We start from the raw sequence: 20,916 nt of genomic DNA on the forward strand, positions 1-20,916 counted from the left end.
CACTCCCCGTCTGAAGGGGAGAAGCTTCACAAGCGGTGAATCAGGGCTGCAGGTCTCTGTCTGTCTCTCCTCTCTGTCCCTTCCTGTCTCTATTAGGAAAGGTAAAAGAAATGCAGAAAGAGAGAGGGAGGGAGAGACAGGGAAGCAGGGCAGGCAACACTGTGGTTCTGCCAACAGACTCTCCTGCCTGAGGCTGTGAGGCCCCAGGTTCCATCCCCAGAGCCAGCAGCCAGGGCTCAACAGGGCTCTGTCCTCTCTCTATATATATATCTGCTCCTTTCTTTCTGTATCTCTCTTATTAAAATAAGTAAGTGAAAGAGACAGACAGACAGACAGACAGCTGAGAATGGTTGAGCTAAGCAGGCACCGGGCCCCAGTGATGAAAAACAAGCAGGAGAAACATAGGCCGTGAACCCCCGACTCCCCTTGGTCAGTCTCCCCCGAGGGAGAAAGTGAGAGAGGAGGGGGAGATAGAGAGGGAGAGAGAGAGACCTGCAGCCCTGCTCCACCACTCATGGAGCTTTCCCCCTGCAGGTGGGGAGCGGGAGCTTGAACCCGAGTCCTTGCAATTTGTAACAGGTGTGCTCAACCAGGTGCGCCACCACCCGGCCCTTTTCCCGTCTTTCTTTATAAAAGAGTTTATTTGCTTATTTTCATTATATTTATTGCTTGTTTTAAATTTATTTATATTTTAAGTATTGATTTCAATCAGCTATTATTTATGTTATCAATATATTTATTGTATACTGTAATATACTTTTGATATATGGTAAACATATTTATTATATCAAATATATTACATTATATTATTGGACAAAAACAGAAATTGAGAGAGAAGGAAACAGAAAGAGAGAAACACCTGCAGATCCGCCTAGAACTTTCCCCCTGCAGGTGGGCCCGGGAACTTGAACCCAGGTCCTTGTCATGGGAACATGTGCGCTCAGCTGGGTGTGCCACCGCCTCCCCCTTCTTTTTCATTTTTATAATTGAGAGGAGACAGAGAGAGAGAGAGACAGAGACAAGGAGAGATAGCTGCAGCCCTACTGCACTGCTCCTGAAGCGTCCCCCTTGCAGGTGGGGAGTGGGGATTTGAACCAGGTCCTTCGCACCAAGTCTGTCTCTCAGAGAGACCCAGGCTCTGGGTCCCAGAAACTCCTGGGGGCTGGGAGACAGCTCACCAGGGAGAGCACAGGCCTTGCTGAGCCAGACTCTGGGTTCGAGCCCCGACCGCACAGGGGAACTTGGCGGGTGGTGGGGCTGAGCTTGTGCAGCACTGGGATTCTCTCTCTCTCTCTCTCTCTCCATCTCTCCCTCTCTCCCTCTCTCCCTCTCTCCCTCTCTCCCTCTCTCCATCTCTCCATCTTTCCATCTCTCTCTCCCTCTCCCTCTCTCTCTCTCCATCTCTCCCTCTCCCCATCTCTCTCTCCTTCTCCCTCTCTATTCATCTCTCCCTCTCTCCATCTCTCCCTCTCTCTCCCTCTCTCTCCCTCTCCCTCTCTATTCATCTCTCTCTCTCCCTCTCTCTCCCTCTCTATTCATTTCTCCCTCTCTCTCCCTCTCTCTCCCTCTCTATTCATCTCTCCCTCTCTCCATCTCTCTCTCTCCCTCTCCCTCCCTCTCTCTCCCTCTCCCTCCCTCTCCCTCCCTCTCCCTCTCTATCTCTGACTAATAAGTAAATAGATGTTTTTAAAAAAAGTTATCAGGGCCAGCGGTGGCGCACCTGGTGGAGCGCACATGTTACAGTGAGCAAGGACCAGGGCTCGAGCCCCCAAGTCTCCACCTGCAGAGGGGAAGCTTTGCGAGTTGTGAAGCAGGGCTGCAGGTGTCTCTCTGTGTCTCTCTCCCTCTCTGTCTCCCCCTTCCCTCACGATTTCTGGCTGCCTCTACCCAATAAATAAAGATTATTTTTTTAAAAATGACACTGGCTAAAAGCTTATTATCAGGGCTGGGCAGTGCTGTACCTGGCTGAGTGCAGCTCTTGGCAAGTGCAGGGACCCGGGTTCAAGCCTCTGGTCCCCACCTACAGGGGGGAAGCTTCATGAGTCATGAAGCAGGGCTGCTGGTGTCTCTCTGTCTCCCCCTCCCTCTCAATTTCTCTCTGACTCTATCCAGTAATAAAGAAAATTAACTTAAAAAGCCATTCCTGACTGAAAGAAAGTGCGCCGTGTCACCGGGGACGGAACCCGGGGCCTTGTGTAGCCGGACCTGCACTGCACCCGCCCACTGAGCCGCCCGCCCTGCCTTCCAGCTCTGGCTCTCGGGAGTTGCCCGACTGTGACCCGTGGCCAGGGCCCCTGTGCCTCAGTTTCTTCACCCGCTGAGGAGTGGGTGGCCGCTCCCGCCTTTGCTGTCCCCCGACTGGTTTCTGTGGGAAGGGCCAGGAAGGGGTGAGGGCGGAGGGGACCCTCTCAGGGAGAGGGGGGCGCCCCTCCCGTCCCAACCGGGTTCCCCCAGGGCCAAAGTGAGGGGGCCATGTCCTCGTGTCCCCTGGCCCTCGGCTTTCGGGTCACTCGGCGCCCCAGCTTGCCGCCCCTGGGAGCCACGCTATTGGGGACGGCATCTCCCCGGAGCCCCGAACTCTAACGACAATATCCATCACATTCGTGACGTCGCCCCTGCAGGCGTGTCCCCAGGGTGGTGGGGGCACCCGTGATGTGGCTCTGTGTCCCCCGCAGGACTTGGCGGCTGAGGCGTGCGCGGTGGCCGGCTCCCTCGGGGATGTCCTCAAACGCCTGGTCAGCTCCGCCCGCCCCTCCGTGGTGCTGAGCGCCCAGCCGGTGGCCAGGAGGGAGGCCCAGGTAAGCCGGGGACGGGGTGGGGGATGACAGGCGGGCGTCCTCCCCCATGTCCCCGACGCCCGTCCCACACGAAAAGGCAGACCAGGCCTTCGGAGGTGGCGGCAGATGCAGGAGGGGGCGCGTCCCGGGGCAGGGCCCAGGGCAGCGGCTGAAGGGGCCTGTTAGCTGGACCACGGCAGGGAGCAGCCCTGTGGCCGCCATCCCCCAGCTGAGCCGCCGCTCCTGCCAGGCAGCCCCGTGGAGACCCCGGCCTCGGGCAGGAGCTGGGGACGCCGGGCCTTGGGGACGGTCTGCGCCGCGTCCAGTGTGGCCCGGAGGCTCCCTCAGGACGGCCAGGGGCCCAGGGTTCCGGCATTGTCCCCAGTTCAGACGGACCGTGGGCTCTGCCAGGTGGTAGCCAGGGAGAGACAGGAGGGAGCCCTCGGGCCCTAGCTGGTGACACTCCCGTGCCCGCCGGCCTGTTGGGGAAGCTGGCTCCAAAGCCCCGGGTGCCAGACAGCTGGCCACTGATCCCCTCCCTGAACGGTCCTCGATGGCTGCCCCTGGGAGCCCTGTTATTGGGGACAACACATCCCCAGAGCCCCAGGATCATTGCAGGGACGGGAGGCACGTAACCAGGGCAGGGGACAGCCGGAGTCCCGGCCCCCCCACCCCGTGACATTGTGCCATGGCCCCTGCAGGCATGTCTCCCCAGGGTGCTGGGGGCCGCCTCCTTGTGGGAATCCCTTTCCACACGGTGCCCCTCCGTCCACCCCCAGCCAGGCCCCCTCCCCAAGGCTAAATTCTCTGTTGAAATATTTATTAAAAAAAATTTTATCATCTTTATTTATTGGATAGAGACAGCCAGAAATCAAGAGGGAAGGGGAGACAGAGAGGGAGAGACAGAGAGACACCTGCAGCCCTGCTTCACCACTCCTGAAGCTTTCTCCCTGCAGGTGGGGACTGGGGGCTCGAACCCAGGTCCTTGTGCCCTGTAATACAAACGCTCAACCAGGTGCGCCACCACCCGACCCCTGGGATATTTATTGATTGATTTACCAGTTAGATCAAGAGCCAGGCTGTCTGGCGTGCGTGGTGCCAGGGACGGACCCAGGCCAAATGCTCAGAAGCCCACACTGGAGGCTCTGAGTCTCAGGGCGGCCAACTGCCCGGTCCTTCTTGGAGCCAGGCCAGACACGGGGCCCACGGGCTCCTCAGGTGTCTGTGTTTGCGTGTGGCCTGCTGGAGGGTGGGCTCTGTCACCTCACGCTCAGCGAGGAGAGGTTTGGATTCTGGCGTCCACTCCCAGAGGGGAGAGATGTCAGGGGAAGGTGCCCAGACTCCCAGAGGGGAGAGATGTCAGGGGAAGATGCCCAGAGGCTCTGAACCCCAACTCCATCGGGACCTGGAGAGAAGAGGACGAAGGGAGGGTCGCTCGGAAAGACTCGGAGGTGGAGTGTGACTTAGACAGGAAGAGAAGGCGGTCCTGACAGAGAAAAAATGGGCAGATATACACAAATCTAGACAGTTCTAGAAATAGTAGCCCACATCTGTGGCCTGAGGAGAACCACGGCAGTGTCCCGTGGAGGGGAAGGACACAGGGCTCGGGGGTGGGGACGGGGTTAACTCGTCATTTCGCAAGTCATTATAAAATCACCAGTTAAGAAAAGAAAATAAAAGTGGAATTTTGGGTTTTGTGGGGTTTTTTTTTGCTTTTATTTACAAATAAGTTAATTATTAACCAGTGGTGAGGAGGAGGAAGGGGGGGAGAGAAAGAGAAAGGGAGAGGGAAAGAGGGAGAGAGAGGGAGAGACAGAGGGAGGGAGAGAGGGGGGAGAGAGGGAGAGAGAGGTAGAGAGGAGAGAGAGGGAGAGGGGGAGGGAGAAAGAGGAAAGGAGAGAGGGAGAGAGAGAGGAAGAGAGAGAGGGAAAGTGAGAGAGAGGGAGGAAGAGAGGGAGAGGGGAAGGAGGGAGAGGGAGAGGGGAGCAGCACCTGTCTCTGGCGCAGGCGATTCCGGGAACTGAACTCAGGGCAAGGATTCGCACAAACACAGGCTGACCTTCTCCCTCCCGGCCCACAGACGGCTTTGTCTTTTCAGTGTCAGTCTTTGGCCTGAGGGATCCACAGCCAGCAGGTCAGGCGCCTGCATCCTGTGGCCAGGAGGCCTGGACCCCGGCGGCCCATCTCCCCTTCCCTCTCTCTGAATGGGACGGGGCCTGCGAGAGACCCCGGCTCTGCCGAGAATGATGGCAGAATGTCTCTTTGAGCAATCAGACCACGGCGGCACTCCGGCTCATGCAGTGCCGGAGGTCTGAGGGCCTCAGATGTACAAGCTTGTGCAAGCCAGGCTGGGCTGCTGGGTGGCGCACAGCTGGCAGCCCTGGCCCCTGGCCGTGGGCACCCGCGGTCTCTGCCCTGGCTCTGCGACGGGTCTGGCCCCCCGGCCTCGAGCCACGGCTGATCCTGAGACCCCCCCCCAAGGAACACTGTGAGCGGGGGGGGGGGGGGGTGGTGCAGGTGGGGGAAGTGGGGGCTGGTGGAGACCCCTGGGGGCCCGGCTCCCTCACGGCAGCCCTGAAGACCCCTCCCTGCCACCCCAACTCCGGGCCTGCCACCCACTGCCCACCCACCATCTTCTGTTGTTATTTTTAATTGTAGTAGTTTATATTTTCTTGATTTTCAATGAAAGGGAGCCCAGAGCCCTGCTCAGTTCTGGCTGCTGGTGGTGCTGGGGATGGAACCTGGGACCTCAGAGCCTCAGGCAGGAGAGTCTTTTGCAGAACCCCTGTGCTGTCTGCCCAGCAGAGGATTTACTTTTTTTTTTAATTATTGATTTAATATTGTTTTACAAAATCATAAGATAACGGAGGTGTGCTTCACACCGTTCCCCCCACCAGAGCTCTGTCCCCATCCCCCCCCCGAAACTGCCGTGGTTCCCCCGATGTCATCACAGGCCTCTGCGGCTTCCCCAGGACCTGCCCTCACTGCAGAGCAGCCATGTGGGGACTCCCCACTCTCTGTAGGGAGGCTGGTCAGCCTGCTCTGCCCCTCGAGGAAGACAGGTCCTGACATGAGAGCAGCCTGGAAGGTTCCAGCTGTGACCATGGGCTGCGAGCTCAGACTGACAGGGACTCTGAGGCCACACGGGCTCCTGTGCTGAATGTGACCGGACGTGGGCCCTGGGTCAGACCAGCAGGGGCTACAGCTAATGACATTTCTAGACTTTCCTCATGTCCGGGAGCTGCTCTCTGCCCTGACCCAGCTTCCTAGTCCTGTTCTCAACTCTGACACCGTCTCCCCAGACAAGACTTTCATCCACCTGCATGTCAGCTGTCGGGCTCAGGCAAAAATCACTAAAGTCAGGGGCCCCTTGGAACAGACCTAGACTTCCAGCTTCTTCCAACCCGAACACCCCTAATATCCTCTGCCGTACTCCTACCTTTGGGCTCCTGCTCTCTCTATATACATATAATTTTTATGTATAAGATGGAAATACTGACAAAAACCATAGGATAAGAGGGGTACAACTCCACACAATTCCCACCACCAGAACTCCGTATCCCATCCCCTCCCCTGACAGCTTTCCTATTCTTTATCCCTCTGGGAGTATGGACCCAGGGTCACTGTGGGATGCAGAAGGCTGAAGGTCTGGCTTCTGTCATTGCTTCCCCAATGAATGTGGGTCCATACTCCCAGCCTGCCTCTCTCTTTCCCTAGTGGGGCAGGGCTCTGGGGAAGCAGGGCTCCAGGACACATTGGTGGGGTCGTCTGTCCAGGGAAGTCTGGTCGGCATCCTGATGGCATCTGGGACCTGGTGGCTGAGAAGAGAGTTAACATACAAAGCCAAACAGATTGTTGAGCAGTCATGGACCTAAAGGCTGGGGTAGTGCAGATGCAGGGTTAGGGACTCTGCTTCTTAAACACTTTGGCTCATTCTCAGAGACCATCAGCTGCCGCGACTCCGCCCTGACCTCCCTGGGCCGACACTCTCCCCCTTCCTTGCAGAGTTTGCAGCGGCCCCCGCCCGCCCCTCAGGACCCCTGCCCCCCCAAGCCCCCGAGGGCTCACGAGCTCAAGCTCTTGGTAAAGGACATCCAGGTCTCGATCCTGCAGGCGGCGGAGGCACCAGGTACCCCGGACGCAGGGCTCCCGGGGCGGGTCTGGGCGCGCGAGGCCCCCCCTCGGCCGTGTGTCCATGGATCCTGGCGCTAGGGGGCTCAGGGCCTGCACAGGAGGGGCCGGTGGGGGTGCAGGGGGGTGGAGTGTGGGGACCCGGCATCTGCAGAACTGGAGCGGGTGGCATGGAAGGGGCACGGCTCCGACTTTGCGGGCATGAGGCGGGGGATGGGACACGGGTGTGGCCTTGCCCAGGGCAGCTTCCTTTCCCCAGAGGGTGTGGGGGGGTCACCGAGAGGCTTCTGGGGGGCGGGGAGAGCAGACAGGAATGCTGACAGCAGGGCTCTGGACCCACGGGTGGGGTCCCCCGACTGCCCACACACGGGGAGGGGCAGGGGGCAGCTGTGACGGCTGGTGGCCGCGTGTCCCCAGTCTCCCAGTCTGTGACGGAGCAGAGCCCACGCACACCCGCGGCCGCGGCCAGCCCTTCCCCGCACAGCAGGGGCTGTTACTGGCTTTCATTTTTGTATTTTATTCATGTATTTATTTGACAGAGACAGACAGAAATCGGGGTCAGGCGGTGGCACACCTGGTTGAGCGCACATGTCACAATGCGCAAGGACCCGGGTTTGAGCCCCCAGACCCAACCTACAGGGGGAAAGTTTTTTTTTAATTTTTTTATTTATTCCCTTTTTGTTGCTCTTGTTGTTTTCTTGTTGTAGTTATTATTGTTCTTGTTGGACAGGACAGAGAGAAACGGAGAGAGGAGGGGAAGACAGAGAGGGGGAGAGAAAGACAGACACCTGCAGACCTGCTTCACCGCCTGGGAAGCGACTCCCCTGCAGGTGGGGAGCCGGGGGCTCGAACCGGGATCCTTCCGCTTTGTGCCACGTGCGCTTAACCTGCTGCGCTACCGCCCGACTCCCCGGATAGCTTTTTGAGGGGTGAAGCAGGACTGCAGGTGTCTCTCTGTCTCTCTAGCTCCCCTTCCCTCTCCATTTCTGGCTGTCTCTATCCAATAAATAAAGATAAAAAAGAGAAATACAGAAACAGAAATCGAGAGAGAAGAGAGATACAAAGAGGGAGAGAAACAGACGTCTGCAGCCCTGCTTCACCGCCTGTGAAGCTTCTCCCCTGCGGATAGAGGCCGGGGGCTCAAACCCGGGTCCTTGCACACAAGAGCAGGTGAAACAGGGCGCTGAACTGGGTGCCCGTGCCCAGCCCTGCCCCCCTTTACTTCTCTTAATCACTCCCAGTTTTTTTTACTTAAACATTAATTTTTATTATCATCTTTTTTTTTTGTATTTTTTTATTGGACACGACAGAGAGAGAAATGGAGAGGGGAGGGAGAGAGAGGGAGAGAGAACACGACACCTGCAGCCCTGCAGTTGGGGACTGAGGGCTTGAACCTGGGTCCTTGTGCACGGCGCTACGTGCGTCCAGCTGGGTGTGTCTCGACAGACAGAGACCCCTGAGCCTCACTCAGCTCTGGCAGAAGGTGGAGCCGGGACTGAACCTGCAGCCTCTGGGGCCTCAGGCCAGCGTGTCAGTATTCTGACCACTGAGCTATCTCCCAGGTGGAATTTTTTTTTAAGATGAGTTTATTGATTTCTGAATGAAAAGGAGGTGGGGGGGGAAGCAAAGCCTCCTTCTGGGCAGGCGGTGACAGGGATGGGACTCGGGACATCCCGCCCGCGAGTCTGGCGCTCTGCCCGCTGTGCCCCTCCCCCAGGCCTGGGGGGCCCCTCTGACCCCTGTACAGCCAGGTGAAGAGTGCGGGCAGGTGGGCGGGGGCTGGGTCCCCTCCTCGCCTCCTGTCGCCCGGCCACCGTCCCGGGAGCCGACCGAGTGTCCCCTGTTGGCAGATGCCCCGAGCCCACGGTGCCAGCTGCTTCTCAGCGATCCCCGACAGAGCTTCTCCGGCACCCTCACCAAGTCCGCCGCCGGCCTCGGCTGGGAAGAAGAGCTCACCTTGTGCGTGGGCCTCCTGACCCCCCCCCCAGCTGGCATTTGCTTCAGAGAGCGAGAGAGATAGAGAGCGAGAGACACCATAGCATCACTCCACCACCCACGGAGCTTCCCCCTGGTGCCCCGGACACTCCCATGTGGCGCCAGGGTTTTGTTGGTGGTGAGGACTGCGCCCCATTGGCTGAGTTGCCTCCAGTGCCCAGTGCCAGGTGTTTTGCAGGTGCATCGAGCATGGGTGGGGGATCTCTGGGTGGGGCCCAGATTCCTGTTTGAGGGCAGGGTTCCTCCTGGCAGACAGGACATCTCACCCTGGGAGCAGCCAGTGGGCAGGGTGGGCAGGGCAGGCGGCGGGGGGGAGGCCTGCCCTCTGTGTGCTGAGACTGGACACCTATATTCTAGATGTTTCCAGATTATTTTTCTTTCTGTTTTGTTTGGTAGAGAGACAGAAATTGAGAGGGAAGGGGAGATAGAGGAGAGAGACAGAGAGACACCTGCAGCCCTGCTTCACCACTCGTGAAGCTTCCCTCCTGCAGGTAGGGACCGGGGGCTCGAACCCGGGTCCTTGCACATGGTGACAGGTGTGCCACTGCCTGGCTTCCTATTTCTGATATTTATTTATTGATTTATCTGTCTGTCTGTCTATCTCCAGCGTTGGAGCCCTGCTCAGCTCTGGCTGGCGGTGGTGCTGGGGAACTGAACCTGGGGCCTCAGAGCCTCGGGCGGGTGGGTCTCTGCAGCACTGCGAGGCTGTCGCCCCGGCCTCTATTTCTGCGTTCTTTACCCTGACAGTGGTGGCCGGCGGTACCTGGTACCTGGCCTCACCACTGCCGCGCCGAGGGGCGACAGGGGCCGGTGGGGCTTCACGCCCCCGCTTTTCTCCGCAGTGAACTGAACGCCAAGTCCAAGGAGTTGTGTCTGCAGCTGTCGGGGAACCAGCCTCCCGCGGAAGGTGGGTGGGTGTAGGGGCCCCCAGGATGGCGTCCGCTCCCGGCGGCTCCTGGCGGGGGAGGTGTCCGTGTGTCCGTGTGTCCGTGTGAGCCTCCTGGGTGCGGTGCGTCCCCGACTGGATCCGGCTACTGCTGGCCGTGCAGAGCCCCCACCCCCCACCCCCACGGGCTGCCGGCGTGCGGGCTGCTGGGACCCCGCTCCTTTGCCGCCCGGATGTTTGCCAGGGCTCTGCTCCTGCTCGAGTCCATTACTCCAGAGTCCACAGACCCAGCAGAGTAGCCAGCTGGGTAGGTCGAGGGGTGGACAGATGCGTGAATGGTGCAGAGAGATAGACAGATAGACAGACAGACAGATGGACAAACAGATAGATAGACAGACAGACAGACAGACAAACAGATAGACAGATAAACAGATAGACATATAGAGAGACAGACGGACAGATAGATAGACAGACAAACAGATAGATAGACAGACAGACAGATAGACATATAGAGAGACAGACAGACAGATAGACAGATAAACAGATAGACATACAGACAGACAAACAGAAAGACAGACAGACAGATAAACAGACAGATAAACAGATAGACATATAGAGAGACAGATGGACAGATAGACAAACAGATAGACAGACAGATAGACAGACAGACAGACAGATAGACAGACGGACAGACATATAGAGAGACAGACAGACAGATAAACAGACATATAGACAGACAAACAGAAAGAGACAGACAGATAGACAGACAGACAGACAGGTAGACAGACGGACAGACAGACAGACATATAGAGAGACAGACAGACAGATAAACAGACATATAGACAGACAAACAGAAAGAGACAGACAAACAGATAGATAGACAGATAAACAGATAGACATATAGAGAGACAGACAGACAGACAGACAAACAGATAGATAGACAGACAGACAGATAAACAGATAGATAGATAGACAGATACACAGACAGACAGACAGATAAACAGATAGATAGATAGATACACAGACAGACAGACAGATAGACAGACAGACAAACATAAACAGATGGATGGATGGATGGATGGATGGATGGATGGATGGATGGATAGATAGATAGATAGATAGATAGGTAGGTAGGTAGGTAAATGGATAGATGGATGGATGGATGGATGGATGGATAGATAGATTACAAGGGGGTGGATGGATGGACGGATGGATGCTGTATGAATGAAGTGATAGAAGGATAGATAGATGATAGACAATATGATGCTGGTGTAGATACAAGATAGAGGTGATGGGGGATGGATGGATGATGGATGGATGGTGGATGATGGATGGATAGATGGGTGGATGATGAATGGACAGATGGATGATGGATGGATGGATGGATGCAGAGCTGGGTGATGGATGGGTGGGCGGTGGATGATGGCTGGCATGCTTGTGAGGTAGACTAGGGCTTGTACATGGAAAAGTGTGTTATCTACCACTGAGCTATCTTCTGGCCCCTGCTTTTTTTTTTCCCCTATGGTATGTTTATTAATGAGAGAAAGAGAGAGAGAGAGAACCTGAATCAGTGTGGGATCTGTGGTGCTGGGGTTGGACTTGGCCCCGACAGCTGCAGCCCAAGGCCGCCCGTGTCCCCTCCCTGCAGCCCCTCCGGCGACGGCCACCATCCCTCTGGACTTGTTCCGGAAGCAGCCTTCCGGACCCCAGAGTTTCCCGCTGACCGGCGGCTCCTCCGAGGGCGGCCCGGTGCTGGGCTCGGTCACCGCAGAGGTAGGTGTCAGAGGTAGGTGTCCCCGCGCCCGCGCCTCGGACAGGGACTGCGCCCTGGAGCTCACGGTCCACAGACTCGGGGTGGGGCGCCGTGGCATTGGGCTTCCCAGTCCTGTCCCGTGGGCACAGCCGAGGGCGGTGTTCTGGGGGCTCCGGCGGGCGGGGTCCCAGGGGCGGCACCCCCAGCCCTGACCGCCCTCCCTGCAGTTCTCGTTCCTGGAGCCCTGTGACACCAAGACCTGGCGTGTCCCCACAGCCACGGTGGAGAGGGACCGCACGGTGATGCCCTGTGGTACCGTGGTCACGACCGTCACAGCCGTGAAGACCGAGCCCCGGAGGGCGTCCCCTCTGTGCTCCCGTGAGAGCCCCCCCAGCCCTCCCCCCTCCCCCCGCAGACCACCCAGCCTCCTGCGGCCGGGCGCCCATAGGTGACAGACAGCCGGGTGTCGGGATGAGGCCCTGGGCGCAGGGGCTGAGTCCAGTCAGTGGGTGACCGGCCCCCAGCTCCAGATGGCGCTGCGTCCTGCACCCAGGCCCTGGACGCCCCCCCACCCCGGGAAGCAGGGCTGGGCCTGGGGAGGGGTCTCACTCAGTCTCTTCTTGTTTTGTCTGAACTATTTTATTTGATCAATTTCTTTGTGGAATGAGGCAGAAAGAATTTGAGAGGGAGGGGGCGGCAGGGAGAGAGACAGACACACCTGCAGCCCTGCCTCACTGCTCGTGAAGGTGGTGGGGGCTCGAACCCGGGTCCTCGTGCCCAGTAATGTGTGTGCTTAGCCAGCTGTGCCACTGCCCAGCCTCCATTTATTATTTTTTTCTTTCTTTTTTTTTTTTTTTTTTTGATTGCCACCAGAGCCCCCCCCCCCCCCCCCCCGGGCTCTGTTCCTAGATGGTAACCACCACCCTGGCAGCCATTCCTTTCTCCTTTTTGTTAGTAACACAGACGAGAGGCAAGGGGGAGACAGAGAGGGAGAGAGACAGAGAGACCCCTGCAGCCTAGCTGCACACTCGTGAAGCTTCCCCTGCAGGTGGGGACCGGGGGGTTTGAACCCGGGTCCTTGTGCACTGTAGTGTGAGCTTAACCAGGTGTCCACCGCCCGGCCCCAATTCATCTCATTTTAATGAGAGAGCTGTGAAGACAGTGTGAAAGGAGAGGAGAAGGGGGGGAGAGACTCCCAGCACGGTTCAGCACTCACTTGGGTGCTGTGGGCCGACCCTGAGGCCTCAGGCAGGAAGGTCCGGCGCACCGCCCACTGTGCCGTCCCCCAGCCTGTCCCTGGGGCCTTTGCCACCCGCCTCCTGGGTCCGTCCCTCGCAGCCGCTGCCCTGGGGGAGGCCACCCCCGCGAGCACCTGCTCTGGTTGTTACTGGAGTTTCGCGTCTGTGTGGCGGGTGCTGAGTGTGGCCGCAGGCTCCCTGTGCTGGCCGCACAGCTCTGCCCTGGTGAGTCCACTGACGTGAGAGGTCGGAAAGCTTTGCTTTGGGGGATAAATATACACACATTTATAATTCCAGAGCCCTGCTGAGCTCTGCTGCTGGTGGTGCTGGGGACCGAACCTGGGGCCTCAGAGCCTCAGGCAGGAGAGTCTGTTTGCAAACCCTGTGTTGTCTCCACAGCCTATTTTATTTTATTTTTATTTATTTTATTTTATTTTATTTTATTTTATTTTATTTTATTTTTGCCACCAGGGTTATCACTGGGGCTCAGTGCCTATACCATCCTCGGTGGCCATTTTTTTCCTTTTTTATTAAATGTATTCATTATTATTATTATTACTATTTTTTTGCCTCCAGGGTTATCACTGGGCTCGGTGCCTGCACTACGAATGCACTGCTCCTGGAGGCCATTCTTCCCATTTTGTTGCCCTTGTTCTTGTTATCATTATTGTTGTTATAGCTGTTGTTGTTGTTGGATAGGACAGAGAGAAATGGAGAGAGGAGGGGAAGGACAGAGAGGGGGAGAGAAAGACAGACACCTGCAGACCCGCTTCACCGCCTGTGAAGCGACTCCCTTGCAGGTGGGGAGCCGGGGGCTCGAACCGGATCCTAACGCCGGTCCTTGTGCTTTGCGCCACCTGCGCTTAACCCGCTGCACCACCGCCTGGCCCTCTGGCTTTATTATTTTTTAAGGCATGATAAAGTGATAGAAGCAGAGGGAGGGAGGGAGAGAGAGAGAGAGGAGTGCCCACAACACAGCTTCACTATCCACGGAGCTCCCCTGCGGTGCTGGGGCTCGAACCCAGGGCCTCGTGTACACCGAGGCCCTGCCCTCTACCGCGGGAGCTTCTGCAAGCCCCTGGCAGAGGCCCCCTGGGTTCTGGACACCAGGTTCCTGTGGCTTTACTTCCACCCAGGGCCCCAACATCACCCCGCCTCCCCTCACCACTGAGAAGAGAGAGGAAGGGGCGGCGAGGGGCTGTGGGCAGCTGGTGCCGGGCCCGGGTGTCGGGCTGGGGCAGGGCCCGCGTCTGCCAGACTCCTCCCGTCCGGCTGTTTCTCTCTGGCTTGCGACCCAGTTTTAGGGTCCAGCTCGACGGCTCCCCTCGCCCGTGACCAGAGCCCCGGCGCCGTTGACCCGACACCCCTGGCTGCCCCCACCCCAGACGCCTCCCTCTCTCACCCGGCCGTCCTGTCGCAGAGTGCAGAGCGCAGAGCGCAGAGCCCAAGTCTGGAGGCGGTTTTTAGCAAATGTGCTTGTTCTCATCATCTCTGCCGCCAGTCTGAAGGGAGCCACTTGGTAGTTGCCTTTCACTTCCTGCCTCGGTTCTCTGAGCGCCGTCACCTCCAGTTCCATTTCTCTGGCCCCAGTGGCACGATGCTGCCCTTTTCTGGGCAGCGTAGTACTCCACTGGCCATAGCTCCCGTGGCGCCTTTACCCCGTCTTGGCTGGGGCCACAGGGATGCGAATGTCCTTTTGACCAGCGCCCCTGGAGGGACCCTGCTGACCACCCCACCCCCACCCCCGCCCCCAGAGTCCCCGCAGAGGACACCTGTCAAGATGAGGGTAATTGAGAAGGACATTGAGGTGCAGGCTGTGACTTGCCACCATGCACCCATCAGCAAGACGCTGTCGTCCTCTGACACAGGTAGAGGGACTCGCACGGCCGGGGGTCTGGGCAGGGCAGGGCAGGGCAGGGCAGGGGAGGGGAGGGGAGGGGAGGGGAGGGGAGGGAAGGGGCGGGAGAGCTGGGAGGCGGGTCTCTGGGGCGGTGGGCGAGCTGGGCTTTGGTGACGGTCCCGGGTGTCCCGTCCCGAGGCCGCCCGTCACCCTGGGGTCAGGGGTGCTGACCCTGCAAACCCCCAGAACTGCTGGCGCTGAGCAGCGGGGACCCCGTGGCCGAGGCGGCCATCCGGCAGCTGAGCCAGGGCTCCGGGCTACGGCTCAGGGCTCCGCGAAAGAAGAGCACCCTCATCATCTCCGGGGTGTCCAAGGTAGGAGGTTGCTGGGGGGGCTGCAGGGGGCAGGGGCGGGGATCTACCTTGGGCATGGGGTGGAGTCTACAGGGGCCTGGGGGTGGGGGTCTACAGGGGGCTGGGGAGGGGGCTGCAGGATGCTGGGGGTGGGGTCTACAGGGAGCAGGAAGCTGGGGTTTACAGGGGGCTGGGGTTGGGGGTTAACAGGGGGCTGGGGTTGGGGCTGCAGGGGGTTGGGGGTGGGGGTCTACAGGGGCCTGATGGTGGGGGTCTACAGGGGTCTGGGGTGGGGGCTGCAGGGGGTTGGGGGTGGGGGTCTACAGGGGTCTGGGGAGGGGGCTGCAGGGGGCTGGGTTTGGGGGTGTACAGGGGTCTGCAGTGGGGGCTGCAGGGGGCTGGGGTTGGGGTCTACAGGGGCCTGGGGAGGGGGCTGCAGGATGCTGGGGGTGGGGTCTACAGGGGCCTGATGGTGGGGGTCTACAGGGGTCTGGGGTGGGGGCTGCAGGGGGTTGGGGGTGGGGGTGTACAGGGGTCTGGGGAGGGGGCTGCAGGGGGCTGGGTTTGGGGGTGTACAGGGGTCTGTGGTGGGCGGTGGCAGGGGGGTGGGGGTGTACAGGGGTCTGGGGAGGGGGCTGCGGGGGGCTGGGTTTGGGGGTGTACAGGGGTCTGTGGTGGGGGCTGCAGGGGGCTGGGGTTGGGGTCTACAGGGGCCTGGGGAGGGGGCTGCAGGATGCGGGGGGTGGTGTCTACAGGGGCCTGATGGTGGGGGTCTACAGGGGCCTGGGGAGGGGGCTGCAGGATGCTGGGGGTGGTGTCTACAGGGGCCTGATGGTGGGGGTCTACAGGGGCCTGGGGTGGGGGTCTACAGGGGGCTGGGAGGTGGAGGTCTACAGAGGGCTGGGGTTGGGGGTCTCCAGGGGGCTGGGGCTCGCCAAGAGTCCTTTCTATATATCCTCCAGTAAGACAGAGGAATCCAGAGGGACAGAGATAGGAGAGAGAGGGAGAGACAGAGACCCTCGCAGCCCTGCTTCACCACTCGCAAAGCTTTCTCCCTGCACGTGGGGGCCGGGGGGCTCGAACCCGGGGCCTTGAGCACGGGAACGGGTACACTCTGCTAGGTGGCCGCTACCCAGCCTGCATCTCTGAAAACACAGAGAAACACGTTTGAGGTTTTATCACGAGAGAGAGAACCGGAGCCTGCCTCTGGCTTTGGGGCCTTCCGCTCGTAGCCCAGCGCTCTAACCACTGCGCCCCTCACGCTGCCCGTCCCCCGCAGACCTCCCTCTGCCAGGATTCTGCCGGAGGGAGCGCGATGCCAGATGACCAGGATCCCCTAGACGGGCCCCCCCAGGAGGACACCCCGGCCCCCCCGGCCCCCGACCCCGACCCGGCCCCGTCCGAGGACGTGACGGCCGCCCCGGAGCCCCCCGACGATGAGCTGGACCCCTGGGACCCGGAGGAGGACCCCCTGGCCGTGGCTTGGGGCTCCCCTGCCCCCCAGCACCTGGAGGGGGACCGGCTGTCCGGGAGCTCCCTGAGCACGGCGGAGTCCACGGCCCCCAGGAGGCACAAAGGTAGCGGCCCCCCCCGCCCCTCCTCACAGCCCTTCTGAGCCCCCTCGCATCTGGGGGCAGACGGGTCTCCTGAGCCGGCCGCCGCCTCCGCTTGCCATCCCTGTGGCCCAGGTTCGAGCCCCGGCACCTCGTGCGAGGTCCTGAAGCACTGGAGGAAGCTCAGAAGCTCAGGCATTGTGCGGCCTTGCGTGGTCTCCCCAAGAGCGGGGTGCCAGGGCTGGGTCTCTGCTTCTTAGAGCAAGACCAGCGTCTCTAGGAGAGACCAGCTGCTGGGGAGACAGCTCAGCTGGAAGGGTGCGGGACTTGTGCTCCCGAGGCTCCAGGGCCTGGACCAGAGTGGGGCTTGGGCTCCTCCTCTCTCTCTCTCCCTCTCTCCCTCTCTCCCACTCTCTCTCCTTCTTTCTCCCTCTCTCTCTCCCACTCTCTCCCTCTCCCCCACTCTCTCTCTCTCTCCCTCTCTCTCCCTTTCTCCCTCTCTCTCCCTCTCTCTCCCTCTCTCTCTCTCTCTCTCTCTCTCTCTCCCTCTCTCTCTCCCTCTCCCCCTCTCTCTCTCCCACTCTCTCTCCCTCTCCCCCACTCTTTCCCTCTATCCCTTTCCCTCTCTCTCTCCCTCTCTCCACCTCTCTCCCTCTCTCTCCCCCTCTCCCTCTCTCTCTCACTCTCTCTCTCACTCTCACTTCCTCTCACTCCCTCTCACTCTCCTTCTCTTTCCGTCTCTCTCCCTTTCAGTGTCTCTCTCCCTCCCTGTATCTCTCCCTGTTTCTCTGTCTCTCCCCCTCTCAGTTTCTTTTTAATTTTTTTATTTATAAAATGGAAACATTGACAAAACCATAGGATAGGAGGGGGACAACTCCACACAGTTCCCGCCACCCGATCTCCGTGTCCCACCCCCTCCCCTGACAGCTTTCCCATTCTCCATCCCTCTGGGAGCATGGACCCAGGGTCATTGTGGGGAGCAGAAGGTGGAAGGTCTGGCTTCTGTAATTGCTTCCCTGCTGAACATGGGTGTTGGCAGGTGGATCCATACTCCCAGCCTGTCTCTCTCTTTCCCTAGTGGGGCAGGGCTCTGGGGAAGCGGGGCTCCAGGACACATGGGTGGGGTCGTCTGTCCAGGGAAGTCTGGTCACATCCTGCTGGCATCTGGAACCTGGTGGCTGAGAAGAGAGTGAACATACAAAGCCGAACAGATTGTTGAGTAGTCCCCTCTCAGTCTCTCAGTCTCTCTGTCTCTGTCTCATGAAAGGACAGGGACATGATGGCAGGCCCGTCTGTTCAGGGGGACGTGAGGCCACATCTGTCCCCGGCACCCAGGCCCCTGCCCACCGGTGTGGGTGCTGCCCCTTCACCCTGAGAACAAGATCGCGGGGACCCTTCCCCACTGTGCCACACGGGGGGCTTGAGGGGCTCTGAGTGACAACTCCTCTCTCTTCTGTGCTCGCCCTGCCTCCCTGCCTCCCTCCCTCCTGTCTCCTCCACTCCCCTCCTCTCCTCCCTCCTGCCATCCCCTCCTTTCCCCTCCTCTTCTGTTCCCTCTCCTCCTCTCCTCCCCTCCCCCCTCCTCTCCGACTGCCCCTCCCTGCTTCTCCCTTAAGCCGCCAGCTGTGCCAGCCTGAGGTAGACGCCACTGCAAGCTCTTTTCTCTTCTGTTCCTCTCGAGGGTGAGTGAGGCCGCCAGGGTCCGAGCCAGGGGAGAGCATGGGGGAGCCGGCTCTGGGTGCAGGGGCAGCTCCCAGAGGGAGGGAGGAGGGAGGGAAGGCCCGTGGAGCCGTCCGTCGGTCTGTCTGCTGGCCAGGGCCCGGCTCAGCTTTGGCCGACGGTGTGGGGCTGGGCCTGGGGCTTTGGAGCAGAGGCACCCGCCATGCGTCTGTCTGGGTGGCCCGTCCCTCGCCACCATCGTTCTGTCAGGGCCCCCCGACTGCTTGGCTGCTGTTTAGTTTATTATTATTATCGGGGGCAGGAGAGGCTTTGCAGAACCCCGTGCTGTCTCCACAGCCCCTACCTGCCATTTGTCTTTGAAGATCTCATCTTACTTCAATGAGGAGAGAGATAGAGACAGAGAGAGACAGAGAGACAGAGAGAGACAGAGAGACAGAGACAGAGAGAGACAGACAGACAGACAGAGAAAGAGAACCCAGGCATGGCTTCAGTAGCTGTCACATCCGGGTTCCAGCCCAGACCCTCAGATGTGCACGTTCAGCAGGGCAGTCTCCGGGCCCCTGGCCAGCTTTCTTGAGGGTCAGCCCTGTGGGCAGTGACCCCGCTGGCCCCCGTTGCCACCCTGGGCTCTGGCATCAGCCAGGCTCTGCCCCCAGAGCTCAGGGCACCCACCCCGAGGGGTCTCCCCAGGACCCCCGGCTGCACAGGGCAGCGTGGCCGGGAACCCTGAGCCCAGGATGGTAGCCGGGTCCAGCTCCCTCCGCCCTGGCCACCAGCCCTACCCGGGTGCCCCCATCCCTGCCGCCAGCCCGCTTACCCCACCCTGATCAGCCCCCTCCCTGCCCTGTCTGGCTCTCCCCCCACCCCTGCACACAAGCCACTCCCATCCACGACATCTCCTCACCCCCCCCACCCCGTGCCAGGCTCCCTGCCCAGTCCACCCTCCCCCTGCACCCTAACGGTGCCAGCACCCAAATGGCTCCCTGGCCGCCCGCCATGTCTGCTCCCCAACACACCCCTGCCCACACACCCTGCTCTGCCCCCAACCTTAGCAACCCCCCACATTAACCCACATCCTGCCTAGCCTACGCCCCAACATAACCCCAATCCTGCCTACCCACCCTAACCCCCACCATAACCCCACCCTGCCTACCCCACAGCCTGACACCCACTCAGCCTAACCCCCACCCACCCTAACCCCCACCCTGCCTACCCACCCTAACCCCCACCCTAACCTCCACTCTGCCTACCCCAAACTAACCCCTACCCACCCTAACCCCTACCATGCCTACACGCCACCCTGACCCCCACCCTGCCTACACCCCATGCTGCCCCCCACCCTGCCTACACCCACCCCTGACGCCCCCCTTGCAGGTGGCATCCTGAGGAGAGGCGCCAAGCTGTTCCGCCGACGGCCCCCCCAGAAGGAGCCGGGCCTGAGCCAGTCCTACAGCGACCTGGCCCTGGAGCCCCCCGGGGGCACCCCCCACAGGAAGGAGGCCACACTCAGCCGCGTCCTGCACTGCAGGCTGCTGGGCCGGAGATCGGGGAAGACGGCCAACGGCGCCCCCCCGGACCCCCACGCCTAGCCCCCTGGGGACGCCGGCCCGAGCGGGACCCCCGGAGGGCCCCGGGATGCCCAGGGGGGGGGGGGGGGACCTGGCCATGGCCCCGAGGTGCCGGCACCGGGCAGGGGCCCCACCGCACCCCAGACTCCCCAGCCGAGACACCCTCAGGGCGGACGCGACCCCCCACGTCGCCCTGAACTGAGCGGGACTTTCTGGAGGGGCAGGGTCACCCCACACGGGACGAGGGGACACAGGCGCCTCCGCCAGCCCCGCCCGTGGCCACGCCGCGCCCACGCGGGTGCTGGGCTCTCGGTACCCCACGCGTGTCCCTCAGGGCAGAGCCCCCCCCCCCCCCCGACTGGAGAGAGCAGAGCTGGCCGGCCCAGGGCGGGGGTGGTGGCGACAAAGTGACCTCGGAGGACGCTGTCACCTGTCTTCAGTCGGGGCGTCTGCAGAACCGTGCCAAGGACTGAGCCAAGTACCTCCTGAGTGCTGGCCTCGGGCGTCCTGGGGGTCAGGTTCCTCTTGGGGTGCGTCTGGAATTCTGGGAGCCCCGCCAGCCTGTGTGTGTGTCTGCCTTTGCCGTCGTGTCCCCGCCCGGCTCCTCACGCCTCACGCGCTGCCCGCTCCCGGATGTGCCGTCTCTGGTCAAGAACAGCCATTGTCATCAAGGGGATTTTTTTTTTTTCTTTTTCATTTTTCGTTTACAGCGCCTGCGGGCTCGGATAGGCGGGATCTCGCGGCTCCGGAGCCGTTTTCACTCAGGTAGAGAGTCGGGTCAAAGTCCTGCGGCTCTGGAGCTTCCCCAGGCGTTGTACGGCCTCACATGCGGTGTCAGGGGTCGAACCGGCCTGCACCTGTGTCGGGGCGGGGGCTCTACCTGCTGGGCTGTCTCTCCAGCCTGGGGGGGGGGATGTTTTGCCGGTTGAAGGCAGGTCCTTTTCCTCTCCTCAGCGGGATGCCAAAGGCTGCTAGGAGAAACCGGTGAATTGTGAATTGAAGGCTGGCCTGAGGCGCCCACACTCTGGGCCGAGCCCGTCGAGCCGCCCTGAGCTAGAGCGGGACCCCCCCTTCTTTTCCTTCCTTCCCGTTTCTTTCTCTGTCCTCCTTTCTTTATTTTCTTCTCTTCTCTCTTGGAGACG

At 60.3% G+C, this 20,916-nt stretch overlaps 2 protein-coding genes across 6 annotated transcripts in view; both read left to right on the top strand.

Moving 5' to 3' along the window:
- C2CD2 (C2 calcium dependent domain containing 2) overlaps nt 1-20,367 on the top strand; it is a 46,577-nt gene extending 26,210 nt beyond the window's left edge. For 2 of the 5 annotated variants that reach the window (XM_060198763.1, XM_060198765.1), the window contains 11 exons: nt 535-593; nt 2,676-2,798; nt 6,783-6,906; nt 8,759-8,867; nt 9,746-9,810; nt 11,438-11,562; nt 11,770-11,920; nt 14,535-14,648; nt 14,867-14,994; nt 16,253-16,550; nt 19,581-20,367. In XM_060198763.1, the coding sequence (XP_060054746.1) occupies nt 535-593; nt 2,676-2,798; nt 6,783-6,906; nt 8,759-8,867; nt 9,746-9,810; nt 11,438-11,562; nt 11,770-11,920; nt 14,535-14,648; nt 14,867-14,994; nt 16,253-16,550; nt 19,581-19,795 (1,511 nt within the window). In that variant the 3' untranslated portion in view covers nt 19,796-20,367. Of the gene's footprint in view, nt 1-534; nt 594-2,675; nt 2,799-6,782; nt 6,907-8,758; nt 8,868-9,745; nt 9,811-11,437; nt 11,563-11,769; nt 11,921-14,534; nt 14,649-14,866; nt 14,995-16,252; nt 16,551-18,142; nt 18,259-19,580 lie in introns of those variants that run through there. The other 3 variants (XM_060198761.1, XM_060198762.1, XM_060198764.1) reach the window with 2 other exon arrangements.
- PRDM15 (PR/SET domain 15) overlaps nt 941-20,916 on the top strand; it is a 54,749-nt gene continuing 34,773 nt past the window's right edge. Inside the window, exon 1 of the mRNA XM_060198737.1 lies at nt 941-948. The gene's annotated coding sequence lies outside the window, so the exon portion shown is untranslated. The remainder of the gene's footprint in view (nt 949-20,916) is intronic.

Source organism: Erinaceus europaeus, chromosome 9 (assembly GCF_950295315.1).
Source record: "Erinaceus europaeus chromosome 9, mEriEur2.1, whole genome shotgun sequence".
Classification (NCBI taxonomy): Eukaryota; Metazoa; Chordata; class Mammalia; order Eulipotyphla; family Erinaceidae; genus Erinaceus; species Erinaceus europaeus.